This window comes from Bos taurus, chromosome 12 (assembly GCF_002263795.3).
Source record: "Bos taurus isolate L1 Dominette 01449 registration number 42190680 breed Hereford chromosome 12, ARS-UCD2.0, whole genome shotgun sequence".
Taxonomy (NCBI): domain Eukaryota; kingdom Metazoa; phylum Chordata; class Mammalia; order Artiodactyla; family Bovidae; genus Bos; species Bos taurus.
Genome location: NC_037339.1, coordinates 11,856,289 through 11,882,883, shown reverse-complemented (window position 1 = coordinate 11,882,883; position 26,595 = coordinate 11,856,289). Strand labels below are relative to the sequence as shown.

At 37.9% G+C, this 26,595-nt stretch overlaps 1 protein-coding gene across 10 annotated transcripts in view; it reads left to right on the top strand.

The window, feature by feature from the left end:
• Positions 1–26,595, top strand: part of VWA8 (von Willebrand factor A domain containing 8) — a 416,362-nt gene that overhangs the window by 188,950 nt on the left and 200,817 nt on the right. For all 10 annotated transcript variants that reach the window (XR_009496658.1, XM_059892187.1, XM_025000014.2 and 7 more), the window contains exons 22-26: positions 2,187–2,262; positions 4,203–4,338; positions 8,895–9,014; positions 11,671–11,876; positions 13,666–13,817. Coding sequence is in view for 9 of the 10 variants with exons in the window: in XM_059892187.1 (XP_059748170.1) it covers positions 2,187–2,262; positions 4,203–4,338; positions 8,895–9,014; positions 11,671–11,876; positions 13,666–13,817 (690 nt within the window). In the remaining variant the exon portion in view is untranslated. The remainder of the gene's footprint in view (positions 1–2,186; positions 2,263–4,202; positions 4,339–8,894; positions 9,015–11,670; positions 11,877–13,665; positions 13,818–26,595) is intronic.

The following is a 26,595-nucleotide window of genomic DNA, read 5'->3' as shown; positions in this document are numbered from 1 at the left end:
TAGAGAATTACTATGATGCTCCTAAAACCAAAGCAATGATTTTAGTCAAATATTTTCTGAAAAAGGATCATTTTAAGAGTCAATTTATATGCTATTCTATCATGACTTCCCTGGTAGCTCAGCTGGTAAAGAATCCGCCTGCAATGCAGGAGACTGGGTTTGATCCTTGGGTTGGGGAAATCCCCTGGAGAAGGGAAAGGCTACCCACTCCAGTATTCTGGCCTGGAGAATCCCATGGACTATACAGTCGCAAAGAGTTGGACACGACTGAGCAACTCTCACTGTCACTTATATGCTACTTGTGACAGTAGTCATCATTTACTGAGTTGAAGTTTATAATATTGTAAGATACCTTGAAAAACAAGCTTTTAAAAAATATATACTTATGCACTTTTGGTTGCAGTGGTTCTTCTCTGCTGCGCTTGGGCTACCCTTGGTTGCGGTCTGTGGGCTTCTCACTGCAGCGGCTTCCCTTGTTGCGGAGCACGGGCTGTAGGTGTACTGGCTTCAGTCATTGCAGTGTGTGGGCTCAGTGGCTGTAGCTCACAGGTTGTAAAGCATGAGCTCAGAAGTTATGACACCCAAGCCTAGCTGCTCCGCGGCATGTGGAATCTTCCCGGACCACGGATTAAACCTGTGTCCACTGTATTAGCAGGCGGATTCTAATCCACTGGGCCACCAGAGAAGTTCAAGCTTTTTTGTTGTTGTAATAAGTGCTATGCAGAAGTTAGTGAGTTATTTTCTACTCTTATATAATAAGGGACTGACATATAAGCCAACCTGTTTTTTTAATTGAATATCATTTTACATACATGTAAGACAAAGGACTGACAATAAGAATGGAACAAAACCACTTTTTCCCTTTAAGTTGCTCTTTCTCATTGCCTACTCCACTGAAAGCCATGTTTCCCATTTGTGTTTATCCTTATTCCTTGTCCCTTTTAGGAATCATCTGATCTGTGCTTGTTCCCTCAAACCTATGTGTTTTATTTCTAGCACAAGTCTTTTGAGAAATCTAATTTGCCAAATTGTATGCTATCGGAATTAACGTGTTATAGAACAATTTCATTTGCCTTTTTAAAATTGTAATTCACCTTGAATTTCCTGTCCTTAATCTGCTATGAAGCACCATAATTATTAAAGTAATGACTGAATTTCCTTTCTACTGATAATGATACAAGAGTTCCTTTTTCCATTTCGGTGCTGGGAGGTGTCATGTTGTTGCCCATTAAATATGTGACAGCTGAGGTGAGAAATTCACTATATTGCTATAAAAATCTGTGTGAACACATCTCTTTCTTTTCCTCACCCACCCTTCTGTATTGCCAGAATACGAACAGTGAATTTGTGATATTAATTAAACTCTGTTATTTGTTTAAAACCCAAAAATGGACTTTATTTTTTTTAGCAGAAGATAGAAAAAGTGTAAGCCCAGGAATACAAAAAATGGATATATGACGCTTGTGTTTTATTCTGATCAAATGTCATTTTATTGCTTTACTAACTGTAACATTTTGGGCAAGAAGATTCATAGGTGATGTGAACTTCATATCTTATCATGTGTGGAGTTGGATAACATCTAGGTAGTACACTGTTAATACTTTTGAAAATCCTGATCTAAAGGAAAGTCAGGTAGATAGTAGTAGGTAGACTTAAGAAAGTAAAATGAATTGCCCAAATCCTAGCAGAAATGTTCACAATCCCATGTTTGCTGGAGTGAGGTAAAATGGTCTTGCCTGATGGCAGGTTGGGCCGTGAAGTATAATTCACAGACTCACTTTAATCAGGAACATCAGCATGCCAGTCATCACCAAACTCACCATCAATTATTTGTAAATAATGTAAATATTGTATAGGTAATGCAAATATTTATTTTTAATTTCTCCTTTTCACCTTCAGGAGGTGATTTTAAAGAGTAAAATGGTCATCAGGAAATTACTGGGAAAAGGAGAAGTAAAGAGCCTGGATAATTTGTAAACTTGGAGTAATTCCCAAACCTTTATAACTTATATCGACATCTACAAAATACTGTTGCTGAGTGGAATTTCATTTGCTTTTTTATTCGTCTTAGGAGAAGCTGGATGATGAACTAAAGGAAGAAAAAGAGAAATGTTCTCATGTTTTATTCGAGATCAAATGTCTTTTTATTTCTTTACTAACTATAAAATCTGTTGGTTTAACTTTAGGGACACCACAGTCCAAACACTTACTCTTCAGCCTTCTGTTAAAGATGGACTTATTGTATATGAAGACTCACCTTTGGTTAGTAATGCAATTATATGAATATTCTCAACTGTGTTCTTTGAATGATAGTTATATTTCAGCCTTTGAGAGGAAGAAATATCCCATTGATGACAATATGTTTCAATCTTAACTAGAAAACACTCGTTCATATGTCATTTGGAGAGTGGATATTTAAATGCAAATTACTGGGAAAATAACATGTTTTCTTACTCTATTCCTCTCTCCAGAGAGAGATTTAGGGAATGATAGAAATCCTCTAATGATAACTTTTCCATTCCAGAACTTTCAAAAAAGAAAAAAGTTTGCTGTTGTTTTCAGATGTGCAGACTTTGAAATTAGATAATGCTTCTGGAATGTTTTTTAAAATGATTTTAATGAGTAAAATATTGACCCAGCATTTTGGACAGCTGGGAAGATCATTCCTTAGCTTCTCATATAAGAGCCACCCCCCGCCAAAAAAAAATCCTGTTCTGCCAGGCATGTGTTTCTGTGTAGATAACTGCTCTCCAGCAATGGCACAGAGAAGCCATCCTGAGGACTCTGTGGTCTAGACCCGGTGATGGGCGTCTTCAGGACCTCCTGTCTGAGTTCTTCCAGACTGGACTCGACCTTCTCTGAACAGAGATGTGAAGGCTGGAGTTGGGAGTAGAAGCTACATGTTTTCTCTCTCTTTTTTAAAATTCAGGTTATTTTTACCTTAAAATTAAAAAGAAAAATTCTTATTCATATTTTTAGAATATGAAATAAGATATTCGTGGTAGAGAGGATCACCTATTTCTCAATTTCTTAAAAATTACTTGCCAAAACCATGTAATGAGAAAAGTTTATGATATGTTCCATTTTATGTTATGAGCTATTTCTTACTATTTAAAAAAATAATCTCTGGGTTTACATTGAAGTTCATTGAGTATCTCCTATCCATTCTTTTTAAATGTTTTAAAGAATTTTTCCTAGCTTTTTTCCTATCTTTTCATAATGTGACCAGTCATCTAATTTACTCAGTCATCCAAGAACTCTCTTATTTTTCCTTTCACCTCTTCCCATCTAATTAGTTGCCAAGGCTGTAGAATATACCTCTGAATATTTCTTCAGATAATATAATGCTTTTTATTTCCATTTTTACCCATGCCCTCTTCCCTAAAATCAGATCCTCACATGACTTTTTTACCAAGTTGTTATGATATTCCCCCCTCCAGTCTATTCTGCATATTTCTGCAAGATTAAAGGCACTGACTTGTAGCTTTAAACTTGTTATCATATCTGAACTCATAAATCTTTAATTCATCCTGCAATTTAATGAGACAAAGCACATATTTTTTGGTTTGGCAGTCAACTTTTTATTAGTCGAGACCTGATCTACACTTTCAGATCCTTTTCTGTCTTTTCTTACATTTAACCTCTGCATCAGCCAAGATAGACTGTTCATATTCACTCTTCCCTCAGTAGGGTGCAGATTTCTTGAGTCTGACCATTGATTCTCTTTGTCTTGACTACCCAGTTCTCCAGTATACATACTGATCTCTTAAAACTGTGCACTCTTTTAAGGCTACCACAAGTGCAATGTTCTGATATCCAGTACTGATGATCACAGTCATTCCTCTTTGCCCCCACAGCCCTTTAACTTCTCTATTTGATATGTCAATACTTGTTTTAATTCTCCCCTTCCTGAGGGTGTGAAATGTGAACATTGCCGACATAGGGCTAATTAGGATGCTGCAAGAAAATAAAGTGATTACTGCAGAGTTAGCAATTCAGTAACTATGAGAAGCTTTTAGTGGAGATCCATAAATACTGTTTCCAGCTCTGCTACAGACATTTTTTGTGATTTTATATTTATAGCTTGCAGAAAACCATCTCTTACAAATCCAAAGCAATGAGTGATGGAATTGTTAAAACGTTTGCTTTCTTTTCTTGTTTGTTTGTTTGTTTTGTTTACAATAAATGTTCTGTCTTCAAAGGTTAAAGCAGTAAAATTGGGTCATGTTCTGGTAGTAGATGAGGCAGACAAGGCTCCAACAAATGTCACCTGTATTTTAAAAACTCTGGTAGAAAATGGAGAAATGATTCTAGCAGATGGACGACGCATTGTTGCAAGTGAGTATAAAAAAGCAACTTTTCTTTCAATGTGCAATTTTAACATCTGTTGTATCAGATCACACACTTAGCTGGCTGCTTATCTACAAATAACAAGCATAAATTCAGTCTAAGTCAGGTTGTCTGTATTGATAATTAATAATAAAAATCAATATGTCTGAATCTAGCTTCGTCAGTTTCACTTTCTAGTAGCCGGAGAGTGTCTTTGAAAATTTCAATAGTAGCTTTAGGACAAATCAGCTTCATATTTTTTCTACTCTGAAAATACAAACATATAATCCCTTTTATACTTATGTCTGAGCAACTGATCTGATCTGATCTGATACTTATGTCTCAATTATTTGTGTACAATTTATTTTCTTTCATTATTATGTGGAATTTTTAAAGCTCTACCATGTTTTTGTTACTTATAATGTTAAAATCAATGTTATTATTAGCTCAGTATAATTAGAAAAAAACCGCTGGGCATTTAATATCATTTTATATATATGTGTGTGTGTGTGTGTGTGTGTGTGTATACATATATATTACACACACACACACACACACACACAATACACACTTGCCTCAGAAAGAAGTTACTCTCTTTGGAGTACCTTCTTTTTATTTTTGTGGTTGTTAGGGGAAAGGTAGATAGATAAATCTTATAAGTCTGTTTAACCCATAGGAAAAACTTGTCTAGTGCAATGTGAGAACATTTTCTAGTTTTTAATTTTTGTGTCATGAAAAGACTTGAAGATCTTTAACTAGCCACTGAAATATAGTCAATAGCAAGGTAGCCAAACAAATTGAGACTAATGACTGAAATCGTCAATATTCAAAAGGTATGTACAGAAGACTCTATAAAAATGTACAAGTCCGTCGCCACAGAGGTTTCTTCTTGGACATTGTCATTGCAAGACTGCTGCATCTCAACCTAGGAAACTTAGCACTAATAAAAGTATTCTGAGACGGCAGTTTCACAATGAGTATAGGAAAAACTGAGAATTTGAATTAAACAGCCTGATAACCATCTTTTAGAAAATCATTCAGACTCTCAAGATTTGAATGCTGCCTGCCCTTTTTAGAGGCATCATAAGGACAGTGAAATAGAAAGCAAGAAAGAACTACTGGAACAAACTTGTGCTTAAACAGAGACAATCTCCAAGCAAAGGAGTCATCATCATAATTTTTAAATTCAAATTTGATTGCAGATGACATTTTAAACACAAGAGCAGCTGAAGCTCTTTTGAACATAGTTTCAGAAAGCATCACTTCCATGCCCATGTTTTTCATTTTCTTAACTTTTTAAAAGTTTCGTGTTTTATTGCCATTTTTATGTTAGTTAACTAATTAAATTTTTCATGTGATGACATACCTTGTTATTTACCACTACTAAAATAAATGGAGATCAAATGTTAAAACTAATGGTGGTATTAGTACATGAATATATGGCACATTGAAAGGATACTTTTTGTTTTCAGAAAGAAGTATGAGCGTAACTTCTTACAGACTCACCTCAATAAAACTCCAAGTACTTCGCATCTGTGAAAAGAAGAGAAGCGAAACACAAAGGAGAAAAGGAAAGATGTACCCATTTGAATGCAGAGTTCCAGAGAATAGCAAGGAGAGATGGGAAAGCCTTCCTCAGTGATCAGTGCAAAGAAATAGAGGAAAACAACAGAATGGGAAAGACTAGGGATCTCTTTTAGAAAATTAAAGATACAAAGGGAACTTTTCATGCAAAGATGGGCTCAATAAAGGACAGAAATGGTACGGACCTAACAAAAGCAGAAGATATTAAAAAGAGGTGGCAAGAATACACAGAAGAACTATACAGAAAAGATCTTCATGACCCAGATAATCACGATGGTATGATCACTCACCTAGAGCCAGACATCCTGGAATGTGAAGTCAAGTGGGCCTTAGGAAGCATCACTACAAACAAAGCTAGTGGAGGTGATGGAATTCCAGTTGAGCTATTTCAAATCCTAAAAGACGATGCTGTGAAAGTACTGCACTCAATATGCCAGCAAATCTGGAAACCTCAGCAGTGGCCACAGGACTGGAAAAGGTCAGTTTTCATTCCAATCCCAAAGAAAGGCAATGCCAAAGAATGCTCAAACTACCATACAATTGCACTCATCTCACACGCTAGTAAAGTAATGCTCAAAATTTTCCAAGCCAGGCTTCATCAGTATGTGAACCATGAACTTCCAGATGTTCAAGCTGGTTTTAGAAAAGGCAGAGGAACCAGAGATCAAATTGCCAATATCTGTTGGATCATCGAAAAACCAAGAGAGTTCCAGAAAAACATCTATTTCTGCTTTATTGACTATGCCAAAGCCTTTGACTGTATGGATCACAATAAACTGTGGAAAATTCTGAAAGAGATGGGCATACCAGACCACCTGACCTGCCTCTTGAGAAATCTGTATGCAGGTCAAGAAGCAACATGGAACATGAAACAACATGGAAGCAACATAGAACTGGACATGGAACAACAGACTGGTTCCAAATCGGGAAAGGAGTACGTCAAAGCTATATATTGTCACCCTGCTTATTTAACTTACATGCAGAGTACATCATGAGAAATGCTGGTCTGGATGAAGCACATCAAGATTGCTGGGAGAAATATCAATAACCTCAGATATGCAGATGACTCCACCCTTATGGCAGAAAGCGAAGAAGAAATAAAGAGCCTCTTGATGAAAGTAAAAGAGGAGAGTGAAAAAGTTGGCTTAAAGCTCAACATTCAGAAAACTAACATCATGGCATCTGGTCCCATCATTTCATGGCAAATAGACAGAGAAACAGTGGAGACAGTGACAAACTTTATTTTGGGGGGCACTGTGGTGTTGGAGAAGACTCTTGAGAGTCCCTTGGACTGCAAGGAGATCCAATCAGTCCATTCTGAAGGATATCAGCCCTGGGTGTTCTTTGTTCAGCTAAAGCTGAAACTCCAGTACTTTGACCACCTCATGTGAAGAGTTGACTCATTGGAAAAGATTCTGATGCTGGGAGGGATTGGGGGCAAGAGGAGAAGGGGACGACAGAGAATGACATGGCTGGATGGTGTCACCGACTTGATGGACATGAGTTTGGGTGAACTCCAGGAGATGGTGATGGACAGGGAGGCCTGGCGTGCTGTGATTCATGGGGTCTCAAAGAGTTGGACACGACTGAGCGACTGAACTGAACTGAACTGAAAATCACTGCAGATGGTGACTGCAGCCATGAAATTAAAAGGAGCTTGCTCCTTGGGAGAAAAGTTTTTACCAACCTAGACAGCATATTGAAAAGCAAAGACATTACTTTGCCAACAAAGTTCCATCTAGTCAAAGCTATGGATTTCCCAGTACTCATGTATGGATGTGAGAGTTGGACTATAAAGAAAGCTGAGCGCCGAAGAACTGATGCTTTTGAACTGTGGTGTTGGAGAAGACTCTTGAGAGTCCCTTGGACTGCAAGAAGATCCAACCAGTCCATCCTAAAGGAAATCAGTCCTAAATATTCATTGGAAGGACTGATGTTGAAGCTGAAACTCCAGTACTTTGGCTACCTGATGCGAAGAACTGACTCATTTGAAAAGACCCTGATGCTCAGAATGATTGAAGGAGGGAGGAGAAGGGGACGACAGAGGATGAGATGGTTGGATGGCATCATGGACAGGGAGGCCTGGCGTACTGCAATTCATGGGGTCGCAAAGAGACATGACTGAGCGACTGAACTGAACTTTACTTCACATCTATCATTTTTTAGAGATGAACAGCCTTAAAGCCTAAGATTTAAATTAACCCAAATGACAGGTGTTCTGTCTTAAAATACCGATAATAAAGTTTTTGCTACCTTAAATTTTTCTTTGGACTAGCAGTTCAATCTTAAATGTACATCAGCCGGTAGTATATAATATTTACTTCCTTTAGTACCTTAAACATTTGCACAAAGACAGCTCCAGTCAACTTGAAATTACATATTTTAAGAACTTTGATAGAATCCCTCGAGTGGAAATAAATCAACTTTTCTCTAATGAATTGACTTGATGTTCAAGACTTTCTCCTATGTAGTTAATCCTTTCAGGGTGGGTAATCTAAATAGGACTTAATCCTTAGCTACAAAATAGCAGGCTTTATGCAAAGGGATGCAGTTGCTGATTTGATTAAAAAAAAAAAAAACTGAAGGATGTTTAGATTATCCTTTGAGTATCCTTTGGCTTATCCGTTGTTATAGATTCTTATTTGTATTTTAAATGAATGATAGGATCTCAAGCCAAGTTTAAGCACCATAAGACAACATTTAGACAAGTTTGGTTTTTAGATGTGCCTTTAATTTACATAAAAATGCAAGTTCCTGTATAATTTAGTATGCATTTTATCAGTATTCTCTTCTAAGCAAACTTTCTCAAAGATGTTTTTGTTTTCTTCAACCCAGTTATTACAACCAGATTTCTTAGAGTTGTTTTACAACCCTATAGTCATAAAACTATATGACTGCTTGTGTGATTTTAAAGGCTATAACTTGATACTCTTAAGAATTACTGAGTATCAATAAAGAATAAATTGAAATTTTTTTTTCAGATGCTGCACTAGTCAATGGAAGAGAAAATGTTGTAGTGATTCATCCTGATTTTAGAATGATTGTTCTGGCCAACAGACCTGGATTTCCTTTCCTAGGCAATGATTTCTTCGGTACCTTAGGTAAAAACAATAATTATAGTAATAACCAAAACAATAACAATAACAATAATGATGTCATCTTAGTAACAGTGCTATATTGGCCGTCACTGAATGCTCCCGACTAAATGCTCCCACGTGGTATCATCATCACAACTATTTTATGAGAGTATTTTTATCCCCATTTTAGAGGAGAAGAATGTCTGATATTCGGAGAGATTATTTTTCTAGGGTCATTCAGATAATAAGTGTTAGAACTTGGCTTCATATCTAAGACTATAGATAGTCTTAGAGTAGAACACAAATTCAGAAAGGGTTTTTAGTGTTTGCTTTTCATCACATCACCCTAACTATGGAAAAGTTTGAGGCCAGCTCTGGGGAGACTGATTCACATTGATTGGAGAGGTCCAGGGATAAACTGAATCATCAGGAACCTTCAAGAAGAACTTCTCTTCTCTGTGACAAGTAGCTAATTCTGAATACTGGGCATTCCATATTCAATGTGAAGCAGGCTCAGTCTCCTAGTAGGATTTTTGATCTGGCGACTCCATATCAAGGAATTTATCCAAGGAAATTCCCTGTGCAATAATTTAAGTACAAGGATAGGCAATCTAGCATTGTTTATAGTTGCAAAACTAAAAGGAAACAACCCAAATGTATACCGCAATGGGACTAAATGAAGAAGTTCTATTATATCCACTCAGTAGATTACCATGCAATTGCTTAAAAAAAGGCAGAGCATGAGTTTACCGGTGCTGACACCAAAGGACAAAAAGAGTCCTAGAAATGTATTAAGCGAAACAGTAAGAACAGTCTGTGCAGTAGCCTGCCAGGTGAATTAATAGAAGATAAAAGGCAAGAGGGGTGCATGCACACGAATATGCGTGACATGCATAGAATGTCCTCAGGTGAGACTCCTGCATCCTCTAACCTCACTGGCCTTGCTTCTGCCCTGCTCTGTGCTGCTCTCCCATCACTTACCCTCTTCCAGCCTCCCTGCCCTGCTACCCCATCTCTGAACACGCCAGCCATGCTCGCCCCAGAGTCTTTGCAGTAGTTGGACCTGCCGTGCTCTTCCTCACACACCTGCATCTGCCTAGTTGTCACCTTCTCAGGGAGGCCGGCCTGTCTGGCGTCCCCAACCATCACCGTTTCTCAAGTACTATACTGCACTTTTCTTTTTTCTTGAAACATACAGTTTCTGACATTGATAATTATTGTTTATTTCCTCCATACGCCAGAATCTGAACTCCATGAGAACAGGGGTTTGTGTGTTTTTGATCACTGAGGTCTATGAAGTACATAGAGTATTACTTGGCATATAGAAGGATTTAATCATTATTCGATGAATGAACAAATAAGGGGTCAATTATAGCGTTATATTAGTGTTGCATTTGCTTTTCAGCAAAAAAAGGCCAAAGCTGTTTTTCATGTTTGTATTTGAATGAGTTTAGCCTATGAGATACAAGCTTGAAGTTATCATGGTTGCATTCTATTCAGTTGCTTTCATGAATATATGATAACAATAAAAGAATGATCTGAGTCATTTCTGAGTCCAAGTAAGTTCTAAATATCCTTGCTTTCTAAAATGAGCATAGTGAATAATGCAAATCTATTTACTCTAACTTCCTTTGGTCCCTGTCCTTTGGATTATAAATCAGAATTATGTGAACTTTTATCTGAGAAATTTCTCTCTCTCGAGCATAGATTGTATTTTTCTAATATATTCTCAGTTGTCTAAATTATGGGTGAAATATTTTGTTTCCAATTCCTTTTCCTTGATTTTTATTTTGATATTATCTCTGCACATTTACTTTTTTGAAACCAACTTATAAACTATATTATAGCAATGTGAACAAGACGTAAATTGTTTAGAGAGTGATAATACTAATTTCCCCATTTTTAGTATACATAAAAAGTCGTGCATATGTGTATATAATTTCTGAAGATATTTACCATGTGTTATAAAGTTAAAAATGCAGTCTCAGAACCACATGAGTATTTTCCAATTAATGGAAAAAGACTAAATTATCAAAACGATATATGTTTGTATGTATGCATTTAAAATGGAGTAGGACATGGCAACCCACTCCAGTATTCTTGCCTGGAGAATCACATGGACAGAGGAGCCTGGCGGTCTACAGTCCATGGGGTCATTAAGAGTCAGACATGACTGAGTGATTTATTTATATATATATATATGCATTTAAAAATACTAGCAGGACCAATATTATAAAGCAATCATCAATCAATTAAAAATAAATAAATACTAAATACTGACATGAAAAATATGAAAAAATGAATACACTGAACTGTTAACCCTGGGTGCCTGTGGGGGAAGGAGTGGGATTGGCAGAAGCTCACAGGGACTTCTCTTTCTGTTCTTTGTACTCAAATATCTACCAGTGAGATTATGTCCAAGTATCGTATAATTTTTAACAGAAATAAATCTATGTAGAATAAACCACACATCACTCAGGCTCATTTCCTTTTGCTTTAGTCATTTGCTTTTTTCTGTATACCTATTGTTGGACAGGCTTTCTACGCAGTTTTACACTTTTAAAAATAGAAGTGCTTTGGTGAGCAACCCATGGCTCTTTAATTGATCATTTCGTATTTGCTATGTCCTTATAAGGGGTTAGTTGCATACTGAGTGTGAATCTATTTTTATTCCTCATAGGTGATATTTTTAGCTGCCATGCAGTGGATAATCCCAAACCCTACTCGGAACTCAGGATGCTCAGGCAGTACGGCCCAAATGTGCCCGAGCCCATCCTTCAGAAGCTCGTCGCTGCCTTTGGAGAGCTGAGGAATTTAGCTGACCAGGGTATTATTAACTACCCTTATTCTACCAGAGAAGTTGTCAACATAGTCAAGCATTTGCAGGTATGGCACCTGCCTGTACGTAAAAGTTTAAAAGAAGTCATCAGTCTTGTTTTAGATTTTTTTTTTTTTTTTTTTGCCTAATTTGTACCAAGTCTTTCCATTTCTCTTTAATACTGATTCAGGTGATATAGTATGAAATGTCTGTAATCCAAATGAACATTTGCTGTTTAATCTCTGGATTGACTTTGACAAGGTTCTGTGCCATGGCTATTACCAAGGAACTAGGAAATTTGGTGGGGGTTTTCTGAGGGGTGTGGGAAGACAGGAGAGTGAGACAGAAGGGAAGCTTTACTACTGTTTGACTTTTTACAACAAGCATATATAGTCTCTGAGTGAAAATATTTTCATTTTGAAAATGAAAGACTTGAAGATAAAAAACTGACTGGAAACTAATAGTATTGATTACATGCCTGTAAATACTGTGAGAAGGTTTTGTTGGATAGAGTAAGTGGACAAGAGAATGAAATTCCTTATAGCCATCCACGATGCATAGGTCACCTTGGAGGGCTTCCCTAATAGCTCAGTTGGTAAAGAATCTGCCTGCAGTGCAGGAGACCCTGGTTCAATTCCTGGGTCGGGAAGATCCACTGGAGAAAGGATAGGCTACCCACTCCAGTATTCTTGGGCTTCCCTTATGGCTCAGCTGGTAAAGAATCCGCCTGCAATGCAGGAGACCTGGGTTCAATCTCTGGGTTCAGAAGATCCCCTGGAGAAGGGAAAGGCTACCCACTCTGGTATTCTGGCCTGGAGAATTCCATGGACTTGATAGTCCATGGGATCACAGTGAGTCGGACACGACTGAACGACTTTCACTTTCACTTTTCACCTTGGTAAAAGAAGACAAAAAGCCTGTGTCAATTCTGCTTTTATAACAAATGATGGTTTCCAAGCGAACAGTCATAACCTAATGACTCTTGACCCCTGAAAACCTAGACAGGAAAATAGAAAGCTTTGTTCTGCCTGTAAAACCATGGCAAGTCCAGCTGAGATTCCAGCACCTAGAGAGAATCAAGACAGAGGCGATGAATGACCCAGAGGACCCCAGCCGTGTGAAGTCAGCTGTCTGTAACCCTCGTTTTCTTTCCCTCTGCGCTTGCCTGCGTCTCTGTTCTCTGTACTTTTTACCTTTTTCTTCCTTTCTTTTCGTATTCCTTTACCTTTTTTTTTCATTTACTCTTGGACTTGTGACTTTTCTGAATATTTCCATATAGATATTCAACACTCTGCTCTATTTAAGTAGCATTTTTTAATTTGGTCAATCCAGTTGTTGTTTAGTCGCTAAGTCGTGTCCGACTCTTCTGCGACCCCATGGCCTGTAGCCCGCCAGGCTCCTCTGTCCATGTGGATTCTCCAGGCAAGAATACTGGAGTGGGTTGCCATTTCCTCCTCCAGGGGATCTTCTTGATCCAGGGATCAAACTTGCGTCTCCCACATTGCAGGCAGATTCTTTACAACTGAGCCACCAGGGAAGCTCAGTACTCATTTTAAAAGCGGGAGATTTCAGAAAGTGGTGAAAGTCACCAAACCCCAGGATTTGAGTACCGATTTAACATTTGAGAGAAAGAACTGTTTCCCCTCAAATTCTGAAATTTATTGAAAAAGAAAAATATTAAGTCATCAGGGCAAACATTAAAAGAGAAAAGCATTCCTCCTATCTGTTTATCTGACAAGGCCAGTAAGAAAAGGTCTAATGAAGTTTATTTGATCATTATTCTGTCCATTTGGGAAATCTTTATAATACTGTATATTTTATCACATGGTAATAAGGGATTTTTTTTTTTTAATACAGAAATTTCCCACTGAAGGTCTCTCCAGTGTGGTTAGGAACGTGTTTGACTTTGATTCCTACAACAACGACATGAGGGAGATTTTGACTAACACTTTGCACAAATACGGAATACCAGTTGGAGCAAAACCATCCAATGTGCAGCTGGCGAAGGAGTAAGGCAAATCACTCTTGATAAAGTACTCTTGAGTGTAACTGTTCTCATTCTCAAATGCTGATCATTCTGAGTCTACTGTTATACTCTACTAAACTGACCTGGTGTGGAAATTACTTTTCCATGAGTAAGCTCTTCAAGTATATGGTGCTCTTTGCTGGCTGGATTTCGGTTAAATAGCATTATTTATAGGTCTGTAAATTGAGAAATTCAGTTATTCCAGATGTCCCATGAGTAGATGTAATGTAATCAAATAAAGGGAAATATTTGTTTCTTTAACAGTCTCTGTCCTTTTGTTGAATTCCTATGATTCTCATTTTTTCCTAACCTAGTACCGAATCATTGTACAAACATGAAAACTACATGAAGAGATAATATATATTTAGTTAAGATGCTCTTATTTCTGTCACCATATATTTTTTGTTATAGTTTTCTAAATTTATAATCATATTAACTTGAAATCTGGGGATTACTTACTTTAGCCTGACAGATGAAAGAGGCAGGGAAAATAAGTGGGTTTTATTTCATGTGGGCTACTTGCCTGCTCTTTATTTTGTAATTATAGGCTATATACTTAACAAAGAATCTTAACAAATATGATATTGTTGACCAGAAAGATAATTGACAGTGTTTATTAGTAGGATAATTAAGTCAGTGCAAATTCACAAGAAAACAGTTTTAAATATGCATAACTTATTGATAATGCATCTAATGTTGTCTTTGTCTGTAGGGAAATCCATTATCATAAATTCCCAAGGGACAAAAATTGCTTTTTATTTAACTTCAGTCTCATATAGGAGGAACTCTCTGCCTTAGGAAAAGACTGTTGTATATAATGATTAGTCCGGCTACATATATTTATTCTAAGTGCTTACATTATCAGTATTTATTCTTTGAAGTTATTATAAAACTTGTTAGAATATATGCTAATAAAAATAAATTGTTAAGGCTTTAATAATTTCTTCAAAGATTTCTTAAAAAGAAACAAATATTTCCCTTTAGTGGTAAAAGAGCTAGATGGAATTATGTTAGAAATTTATCAGTGAATTGGTTTATATTATTAATAAGTAAATTTTCTTTTTGATAAGAATGATATTATGTCCTTGCTAATATATACACTTTTCTGTGGAATACTGTTTTACTGATTGATTAGAATATTTATGGGCATTTTGAAACTAGTTTGGTGATTTAATGGGTATAACGTATCTCCTACATTAGAGAGTTCAAGAAATGTCTTTAATGTGCAAACTTCTGTTAGTACTCATGTTTTTTTGCATCCTTTTTATAAATTATATCTTGGGTTTCAATTGGAAATAAGATGATTTTTAATTTGTTTTACCATTAACAAATTTATATACAGTTTTAGCTTCATGGAAACCAGGCTTGTGATTTTAAAATAACTTTTTTTCTACTCTGTACAACTTGAAATAAAATTTAAAATGTGTATTAGTTGGTAAGATCAATCAAAAGAAAAACTGTTGGCTATTTAAGTTTCTAAGGAAGACAGATACAGTGATTTAGCTTATGCATTACTGTTTCCAGTTCTATACTGAAAAATTCTTGCCATGGCTTGTTCATTGTTGCCATGGTGTGTTAATTCCAACTCTTTTTTTAAATTCTTATTTATGAGTGGAAGCAAAAGTGCATTTGAGCCTGGAAACAAATGGTCATGCCTGAGACCAGCATGGAGAGAACTGGTTGTCCACCCACTGCATGTAGCTAAAAATAGACTTATAGCAGATGTGGGGGAAGTGTGAATTTTCCTTTGGAGTGGAGATAATAGCGGACTACAGTTTGCACATTCAGAGCATCTTTTCATCACCTGTAAATTGCAATGACTTGAACAGCTCAAAGGTAGTGATGCTATTTTATTAGTGAAATCCACAGGTTCCACACATCTTATTTCTATCGAATTATCAGCCTTGTACTTCGAGAGGGGAGCGTGGTAGGGTGAACAAAGCAACGTCCTGGGAATTCAGCAGTTGGTGACATGTTCAACGTGCATGTCTGGGTTAAACGTGAAGGAAACAGATTTTACCCTGTTTGTAAAATGAGAGCATTTTACTGTAGCGTAACCATATAACTTATCACCTAATCAAGATGCTTTTTAGAATGAAAGGGCACTATTAATAATAAGTCTGTAAAAAAAGATGTGGAATAAGACTGTTCTAGTGAGACCACAGTATATTTTCATCTTTAGAAGGTTAATAAGGTTTCTTCTTATTCTAACACCCTTTGCATTTTAATATAATCTTAATTTTCTCTCATCTGCAAAGACAAAAACAAATTAAAAAGAAGTAATACTTACACTTTCTCTCCTCAAGTAGCACACTGATAATAGTAATCACAGACCTCTGAAAATTCAAAGTTGTCCCCATGCAGTCTTATGATTTGCTTTGACTTTTCTAGACTTTTGGCTAAACTTTATACTTCACTAATTGATGTTGGTTGCTGCTCTTGTTCAGTCGCTAAGTCATGTCCAACTCTTTGCAATCCCATGGACTGTAGCCTGCCAGGCTTCTCTGTCCATGGGGTTTTCCAGGCAAGAATACTAGAGTGGGTTACCTTTTCCTTCATCAAGGGATCTTCCCGGGCCAGGGATCGAACCTGTGTCTCCTGCATCAGCAGGCAGGTTCTTTACCAGTGAGCCATCAGGGAAGCCCATACTTCTTTGACCTTTTGCTAAATCAGTTCTTTGAGGCTGCTCCTGTTCATCTCTGGACATCCTGCATTAGTGAAGAAGATTCACATTAGATTTCTGTCCCTAAGGAAGAAGAACCAAATGTTTTAATTGCTATTAATATCCTTTTGCCCTGAATGAAAAATTATTGCTACAGCCTGTTAATTTTCGTGTTCTCTAATTCAATCTTTATTCAATAGGAAAAAAAATTGCATTGAACCCAGAGTAAGATGGTTACATTCACACACAAGATGGTGATGAAAAAATAACTGACCATGAGTGTAAGTGTGTAAGTAAAAAGAGATGTAAGACAGATGTTGTTGAAGAGGGAGACTTTCCCCGTGGGGCAGAGCTGATGCTGGTCCACTGTTTATACTGTATAAACAGTCTTCTGCAGCTACCTTCCTCCTCAACTGAAATCAGAATATACTGTGGCTGTTCAGTGATGCTCTTCAGTGAAATTCCTGAGACCTTGTCATTTTCATTCTCCTAAAGAGTGCAGTGATATGGTGCCTGTCTCATTCATAGGTCTCTGTAAAAGTTTTTTTTTTTTTTTTTTCCCATTGGAGTATAATTCCTTTACAATGTTGTGATACTTTTCTGTACATTTTTAAAAGGCCTAGTGTGATATTAGGAGATGAATATGATTTATCTTATTTACTAAACTTGTAAACTGGTACTTGTAGGCTGTCATACTGGGTAGTTATTTCAGCTTGCTTGATTAAGCCATAATGCCGCTCTTTTCCCAATCTAAACACATTCCACATCTCAGTATTGGGATCGGGACTGGCTGCCTAGGTCCCTATGTTGCATTTGCCCCTTTGTACTAGTACTTCTTGAAGTCTTTCTGTTGTTTCCTTTTAAGTTTCTAATACATGGGAAAGGATATGTCAGAGAGGTGACGACCATAATAAGCACACTGGGAGTAATTTAGGCAGAAATAGGAGGATTTGGCTTAAACTCCGAGCTCTTAAAAAAGTAATCTCAGCTCTTGAGTTTCAGATGTCATTATTGGGGGAAAAAATACACATACACACACATATACATACATATGTATGCGTGCATGCTCAGTCAGTGTCTGACTCTTCTCAACCCCACCAGGCTCCTCTGTCCATGGGATTTCTCAGGCAAGAATACTGGAGTGGGTTGTCATTTCCTTCTCCAGGGGATCTTCCCAAACCAGGGTTCAGACCAGTGTCTCCGGGATTGGCAGGCAGATTCTTTACCACTTGAGCCACCTGGGAAGCCCCACACATAATTCACATAATTAGATTCAAACATCCAACCAAACGCATATTGATTATCTGCTATAGTAGATATATATCTACATTTCAAAGCAAAGTTTGCTTGTTTTACCGTCAGATAAGCTTTTATTATTATTATTATTCAAGAATAAACATACTGCTAGCACATTAGCTCTTCCAAATTTAAAGCTGTTTCAGAGTAAGTTGTGAACTATAACATACTCAGGAAACATTTGTTTTAAAGGGAGAAAAAGTCCTTTTTTTCTGTACATTCATTTTCAAGAGACTTATACAATATTTCATCTTAATATGGATAATATTATCATTGCATTTTATAGATAAAGAATTTGAGGAACAGAGAGGTTACCTCACCTACCTAAGGTTAGAAATCTGATCAGGAGCAGAACTGTAATATGCACAATTTTAATTCCAGTTTTAAAGATGAATATAAGCCGATCCATATGCACATGTAGGCAGTTTCTAAATCAGAATTATTTTTGCATACTGAAAATCACCAATAGTTTTGGTTTAAAAGCACCTTAGAACTTTAGATAATCAACTTGGAAATCATTGACCATGATGTCATACATGTAATATACATATGCTTCAGAGAGCTGTGATAGACTTAGATTTGGGGGATTTAGCCATATTTCACAATGTTGAAAAGCAAGTTGATATAGACTTTTGGCACAACAAAAATCATTTTAAAGACCTCTTCATCCCCAGTTAAGCTTTCCTCTTTTTTTTTTTTTTTTTTTCTCTTAATAATGAAAGATCATGAAGTAAAACACAAGGTAATTCATTCAGAAAAATAAAAACTCTAGAAAACTTATATTTGACTACCATACAGAAGAAGCAGACTAGCCATCATTCTTCTTGATTTGGAACACAAAAGGAATTTACTAAGTCTTCTCAAACATTGTAGTCATTTTTACATAAATCAAATATAAAAAGACATTATCTCCACCCTCTGAATTTAACTTGGTGTGTTTAATGTCTTCCTGTCTTCCCTAGGAGACACACCTAACTATAAAATACTTAAATGCTGATTCTTCTTGATCCACACTCTTTGCCCCCAACCCTATTGATTTCTTTTTAAAATGCTGCTTGATTTCTGAAGCCAGTTGTATAAGCTTTTATATGTAGCATTTCTCTATGATGTATACCAACTAAATGAAGAATGATGTCCTATTTATTTTTAAAATAAATTAGCAAAAAGAAAAATTAAAACACTAATAATTCCACCATCCAGAAACAATTATTATTTAATCCTTCTAGATCTTTTCCTAGGGTTCTATGTGTTATTTCAACTGAGAAATATTTCTTTACAGTTTTTTTTTCCCCTGAGTTTTTCTTCTTAATAAAAGAGACATGACCCTGAAAGGAGATCCTTTTAAAAACACTTAATTCCCAATCTTCTTTGTTGAAAAGAAGTATATCTATAGTAGATTAGATTCTAGCATGTATACACTCATCTCACAATCCCACTTTTTTTCTCCTTCCATCTTGATCCTTGAGTTTTTAGACTTAAAGTATTTATTCTAAACATAATGAACAGATTCATAAAGCATATAAGTTGCTTTAAGCTAGGCATTTCTCTGGCATTTCAACAAAAGTAAGGAATAAACACATTAATACCAACACATTGTGTCTTTATGCATATGTTTAAATGTCATTATGCTTTACAGACTCATAGAAATGCTGTTGCTAGCCAGACTGCACATCTAAAAATGACTGCTATGTGTGACTGCACTTCTAAAGTGTCCCATGGCTGGTAAAGAAGCCCTATTGGAATCTTGAAATCACTCCTCTGATGTCCTGTTGATGTCTCTGTTCTCTCTCTGCTTTCAAATGCTTTATTAAAAACTTTTAAACTTCACTTTTTCAGGTGAAATAAGGTAATTTGAATTAACTCAGTCTAAGATGATATTAGCCAATACTTTTTATTAAATTTATTTAATAGGTTCCATTTTCAATAATTTAAAAACACTGTGGTAGCTGTTGATAGTAGCTGCCTTTGAGAGAGGCTCTGGGAAGGAAAACGAAAGCCTTACTTTCTGTCCTAACGTGTATTACTTCCTATAGTTTATTTTTCAAATGTCTCCAGACTCTCTGGGCCCTGGAATTTTCCCATTTGTTTTCTTATTTAAATAAAATAAAAAAGTTAAAGATTTATTCTGAAATCACTGTTTCTTGGGACCATGGCCACCAGTACAGCAGAGCTTACACTGCCCTGCAATGCCTGCCCTGAGGGTGTAACAGTGACGCCCTTACCAATGACAAATGAGAAACCAAGTTAAGCAGGCATGTCTATAGCAGCTCAACATAATATAAGTAAGTTTATGCATTGGTAGGGGCTTCCCTGGAGGCTCAGCAGTAAAAGAATCTGCCTGCCAGTGCAGAGCCACAGGAGATTCAGGTTTGATCCATGGGTCGGGAAGATCCCCTGGAGGAGAGCATGGCAACCCACTCCAATATTCTTTCCTGGAGAATCTCCATGGACAGATGGCTGGAGGGTTACAGTTCATGAGATTGCAAAGAATTACAACTAAAGCAACTTAAGTTTATTCTATGTAGAATCCTTTACTTAACACTACCATCCTCAAAATCACACTTAATAATCTAGTTGCTGCTGCTGCTGCTAAGTTGCTTCAGTCGTGTCTGACTCTGTGCGACCCCATAGAGGGCAGCCTACCAGGCTCCCCGGTCCCTGGGATTCTCCAGGCAAGAACACTGGAGTGGGTTGCCATTTCCTTCTCCAAGGGATGAAAGTGGAAAGTGAAAGTGAAGTCGCTCAATCACGTCTGACTCTTAGTGACCCCATGGACTGCAGTCCACCAGGCTCCTCCGTCCATGGGATTTTCCAGGCAAGTGTACTGGAGTGGGATGCCATTGCCTTCTCCGAATAATCTAGTTAGCTTTAGCCAAATAATTATCAATCACTCTGTATATGTGCATCACTTCTAAGTCATTACAAATTAAAGAGACTTGGCTTCCATCTCCAGGCCAACAGCTCCTGTGTTCACAGGTGGAGTGGATTACCCAGGGGAAAGGTAGGGTGCACTTTCTGTAGACCGGCCTCAGACAGATCTGGACAAACCTGGTTGGGGAGGTACTCAAGGGATCCAAACTTGAAATACTGGATTAAATAACCTTTAATGTCCCTCAAGCTCATAGATTCTGTGGTTCACTGCCCCTAGTTGAATTGGAAAGCTGAGCAAGTAGTCACTCTTTTCCCTTATATCAGCAACCATTCACTACTTTATCAGCCAGTCTCACCGCATGTTTTCATAGAACTCCCAATGAAGGTAGCTGAGGCTGTTTTCCTGTTTGTTGTAAGAGATGTTGATATCTCACTGTAGTGTGTGTTACAGGATCACGTTTCGTATTGATCTTTCTCTTTAGAGCAGTGCCTAGTGTACATATTTCAGACAGAACAGCTTCATCTATATTGAATGTCTTTTAAAAGGGTATCTGTCTCAATGAAGACATATAGCTGTGTCACACGAGTGTATGCTTCTCGGTTCTGTCTCGTCACAACAAAGATTTGGAGTGACGGACATTAAAGCCCTCAGAGCGTCACAGCTCTCAGGTCTTGGACAGACCGTGTTACAGCTCTCAGGTCTTGAATGGACCGTGTTATAGCTCTTAGACAAATCAGTGTTACAGCTCCGTGTTACAGCTCTATTTTATTTAGAAACTAGCAGGAAAATCCATCTTCGAGGCATGAAGGCATGTCGACCCAAGAACGCGAAGAGAAGAGTGCCCCAGCGCGTGGGAGAGAAAGAGACCCCCAGCCCTTTGACTCCTCTTTTTATATGCTTTTTCTCCCGCTGGGCCTGCCCTATGTAAATTGGGCTAGCCAGGAGTGTTGTTTGTTCTACCTGACTCCTCACTCGGGTCCTCAGACCTTCCTTTGTTCTATTTCCACGGGCTTTTCTCTTCCTTGTCTTTTAGCCACCGCCATTCTGGACTCCTGTTTCCTATTCTAACTACCTAACACCTGTATCTGTCTTCTTCCACATAAAGACTTATCCTGTGTAACTGAAATGTCAATGTGGCTGCTTCTTCTCTGACCAAGACTAACTATGGGGTCTTCCAAGTACTGAAAGTGTTAGTCGCTCAGTCTTGTCTGACTCTTTGCAGCCCCATGGACTGTAGCCCACCAGACCCCCGTCCATGGAATTCTCCAGGCAAGAATACTGGGGTGGGTTGCCATTCCCTTCTCCAGCGGATCTTCCTGACCCAAGGATCAAACCCAAGTCTCCTGCATTACAGGAAGATTCTTTACTGTCTGAGCCACCAGAGAAGCCCCAAATATCAGGAGACATCAAAAAGAACATCATCCCCAACCAGGGTTCTCTCTAGAGTAATTTCATTAGGTTTATTTTTGACTGTAAGAGTGATTATCAGTTTACTATTTATCCCATGAAATTAAAAGGCTCAATGTTTTGTGCTTCCCTTTCCATTTTCCAAACTATTATATGCTGTAATTGTCCTATTAAAGAGTTAGTTTTTACAAATGAGTTCATTGTATTGATCACGAAGTTCTAAGGTAAACAGTTCTGCTCTTTGTGGTGATTTACTTTCACTTTGTAAAATAGCTCTTTAATTTTCAAAAACAATAAGATTTACATAATGACATCTGAGATGAGATGGTTGGATGGCATCACTGACTCAGTGGACAGGAGTGTGAGCAGACTCCAGGAGATAAGGGAAGCCTGGAGCACTGCAGTTGCTGCAGGGGTCACAAAGATTGAACATGACTTAGCAAGTGAATAAACAATGACATCTCAGAACTATTATAAGCAGAAGAGTGGTATTGGGTTTTATAGTTTCACAGTCCTTGCCCTTATTCTCTTGGTATATTTTGAAGTAGCTTCACAGTCATTTTATTAAAACTTGCTTTCACTTCCTTTATGGGGGTGCACAGAAAAATTTAAAAATACAACCAGTCTACATAGGAATTGTCAAGATCTATGAATCTTCTTCAATACTCATCTTTGACAGTCTCACAGAATTATCCTTGATCCTTTCAGTTCAGTTCAGGTCAGTCGCTCAGTCGTATCTGACTCTTTGCGACCTCATGAATCGCAGCACGCGAGGCCTCCCTGTCCATCACCATCTCCCGGAGTTCACTCAATTGATCCTTTAGGCATTTGTAAATGATCTCTGTCACCTGGCTGGGTAGAAATCCTGAATCCCAACCAATTGGTAACTCTTTCAAACATACTTTCATTCTTTGTTGAGAGTTAGGTAGTCAAGATTCAGTGAGGATAATCTGCTGTGGTAGTTTGCAACTTGCCATCAAGATGAGAAACAAGTAGGTGAAGCTGTTGGCGCTTGTAATGTAACCGAGCATTCATTCATTTGGGCTTCTCTGGTGGCTCAGCAGTAACAAATCCACCTGCAGTGGAGGAGCTGAAGGAGATGTCATCGGGAAGACCCCCTGGAGGAGGACCTGGCCACCCACTCCAGTATTCTTGCCTGGAGAATCACATGGACAGAGGAGACTGGTGGACTGCAGTCCATAGAGTGGCAAAAAGCCAGACCCGACTAAAGCGACTTAGCGTGCAACATGCACGCATTCGTTCATTTAGCAAACACGATTGAACATTTGAAAAGTGAAAATGTTGGTCACTCAGTCGTGTCCAATTCTTTGCAACCCCATGGACTGCCAGTACAGGAGACACAAGAGACTCCAGTTCGCGATCCCTGAGTCAGGAAGATCCCCTGGAATAGGAAATGGCAAACCTGCTCCAGTATTCTTGCCTGGAAAATTCCATGGATGGAGGAGCCTGGCGGGCTACAGTCCATGGGCCCCAAAGAGTCAGACAGAATTGAGTGACTAAACAAACACACCCATTGAACATTTACATGGTAAACACTAAATGAGGAGTCAAAAATCTAAGGAAGAAGAAGGCTCAGAATCTGCTTTCAAGGAGACCATAATAATCGGGGAAGCACTCAGGTAGAGAGTGCCTTGTGTTCTGACAAGAGCGAGCAAAGAGGTAGGGTTGCTGCCTTCTGCCCCAGGGGGAGATTCAAGGACAGTCACCAGGCTAAATCTTTGTAGGATGAATAGGTGTTCTCCTGGCTAATAAAGGAGAAGAAAGAGCTTCAAGCAGAGACAGTTTTACAGGGCATGCTGCATGATGAGACTGAAAGAGGAGAGTTGAGGGAACCGTAGAAGAATTTGAAGCCAGAGAGTAACATGGTCTGATTCATAAATTAGAAAGACCCTTCTAAGTTTTCTAAAGATAAGAAACTGAAAGGCAGAGAAACTGAAAGCAGGAAGACCTGCGTATTGGGAAGCAACTGCAGTGATTCCAGTGATGAACCATGAGAGCTTACGCTGTGGCATTGGGGATAAAAAAAGAGGGGCATGGGATGAGAGGTTTCCATAGCAGAACTGATGAATTCTAAGTGGCAGAGATTCAAGCGAGTAGGATGTAAGCCTTACTTTCAATGAATTAGCAATCTTGAGAAAACATGTAAACTCTCAAGCTTATTATGCAATGTTATATTCAAAGTGCTGCATTCACAGTCGGGTTGCTCGTCCTATGAGTCCTTCTTGTGGGAAATAATAGTAGTTTGGGGGTTTTTTGTTTGTTTTCTGGGGAAATTTCCAACTGAGAGAGTTTCAGCCCCAGTCATTGTTGATGTGAATAACTAGACAAGGAAAGAGTTTAAGATTCAAAAATACTAAGATGTGGTTGGTAAAGCAGATGGCAGGAAAAAAAGAAGTTTTTGCAGTGAAATTTGAAGAGAGTTGAGGGAAAGGAAACCCAAGCCCCAGACCTGTAGTCTCACAACTTCAGTGAAGAGGAAGAAAGAGATGTGTGGAGCTTGGTGACCACATCTGCTTTAGCATGGAGTGACCCTGGGCAGCAGCGCTGACTCTGCACAGTGTCAACCTGGATATGGGGGAGCTGTCTGAGAAGTGTTAGCCAAGAAAGACAAGTTTCCCCAAGTCTTCTTTTCATCTCATGCATCCAAATGACTTCTCATTTCTGTGACCACAGCAGGATCTCAGTGGCAGAGGTGAACAAATCTAAGTTGTAAAGTGAAAACCATAATGTCTAAATGCAGAGCCAGACAATGAAAGGAAAAACACATGTCATGCTCATGTACACATCATTTGCAGCAAAGCAAAATTTATTTCCCAGCAACATGCAAGACTGAGGGAAGGGAAATTCAGAAGTTTCTTGCAAATAAGGGAGAATCACCCGGGGCAGTAGTACCCATTACTGGTAGTTTAAAGTATTTAAGGTGGAGTTTCTGTTTTCATTATGTAGAGTGTTGACTTTTTATTTTAGAGAGGATAAATATTTGCAAGGGACTTCATAGATTCACTTCTGACCACACTCTCTATCAGGCCTTAAATTTGAAAACTGCAGATACTACAGAACTCTATTCTACGAGTTTCTAAGAGTTCCATATGTACAAATTTCCTTGGAAACCCAGAAGAGCAAGAGATTCATTTTGCCCAGAAAGAAATGTGGGAGAAGGATGCAAGAGGGAGTGACATTTGGATTGGGCTTTAAGAATGAGAAAGATTTCATCAAAGAGGCAATAGCAGAAAGGAGTTCTGGGCTGAAGTAAAAACCTCATGGACGCATGAAGATGCAGAGTATGTGGAAGAACAGCAAGTAGCAAATCGCAGTAACTAAGGCATATGCTCCAGTATTCTGGCCTGGAGAATTCCATGGACTATATAGTCCATGGGGTCTCAAAGAGTCGGACACAACTGAGTGACTTTCACTTCACTTCACCAAGGCATATGCTGGCTGAAGAGTGAGAGGATGGGTCAGAATCAAAGGTGGAAATATTTGTCAGGGTTATTCTGTTAAAGGTTCCAGTAAACTCAATTGGATAGTCCAACTTACTTTTTGCCAAAGGTTAGATTTAAAACATTAGGCCCTCTAAAATTGGAGTTGTTCTTTTTCTTCTCAAAGATGGTAATAATTGGTGAATTGTTGAGAGTTGGTGGAACTACCCTGAAGGGTTCCATTATTCCCATGAAAATTAGTAGTTCTTGTGGTAAGGAAATGTTTTAGGAATTGTTGATAATAGGTATGTCAACAACTTCCAATTGCATAATGCCCCTAGAAAGATCTAAATCTTTTTCATGTGTTTCTTTCATACTCCAGAAATAGTTTTGGCAAATGTTCAGAGAAGGCAGAAATTTGCCAGAACATACTCGTTAAAACCCCAGCTCACCTCTTTATGGAAACAATCTTAGACAAATCTTTTGTATGTCATTCAGACCCTCTAACTCGACTTTGGTGCCCATATGCATCATGTTATGAAATGTATGCATGCTTAAAAAACTTTTTTTTTCTTTCTGTAATTTGCCTAAGTGCTGCAATTTGACCTGAGTCATAATTTTGAAAGTCACCTTTTCTTTTTTAGTTAAAACTTTTACTTCCAGATCTTTATTAATACTTCCACAAGGGATTAAGAAACATCACAACATATGAGTTGAAATGCTTCAGTGTTTTAAAAAACATAAATTCATGAATGACACTGAAGATAAAAAGTAGTACTATTTATGAGTCTTAAGTTCATTGTCTTCTCCCTTAAAATCAAACCCAGATATCGTTCCAGGTAGGACTTTAACAAAGTTAAACAATAGAAGTAACAGGATCTTAAAACTATGGAAAATACTATAGTTGTTTCAATCAAATCAGATATAACAACTTAAGTCTGGTTGGAGATGGATGACAGATTTCAGTAATGGTATAGGGCCATTTGCTAACTGATTATTAGTTTAGAGTTACCCTTAAATTAATGTTAAATATATTTCAAATTCCAAAGCTTGTTCATGCATTCGATTATAATTCCCCTTGCCC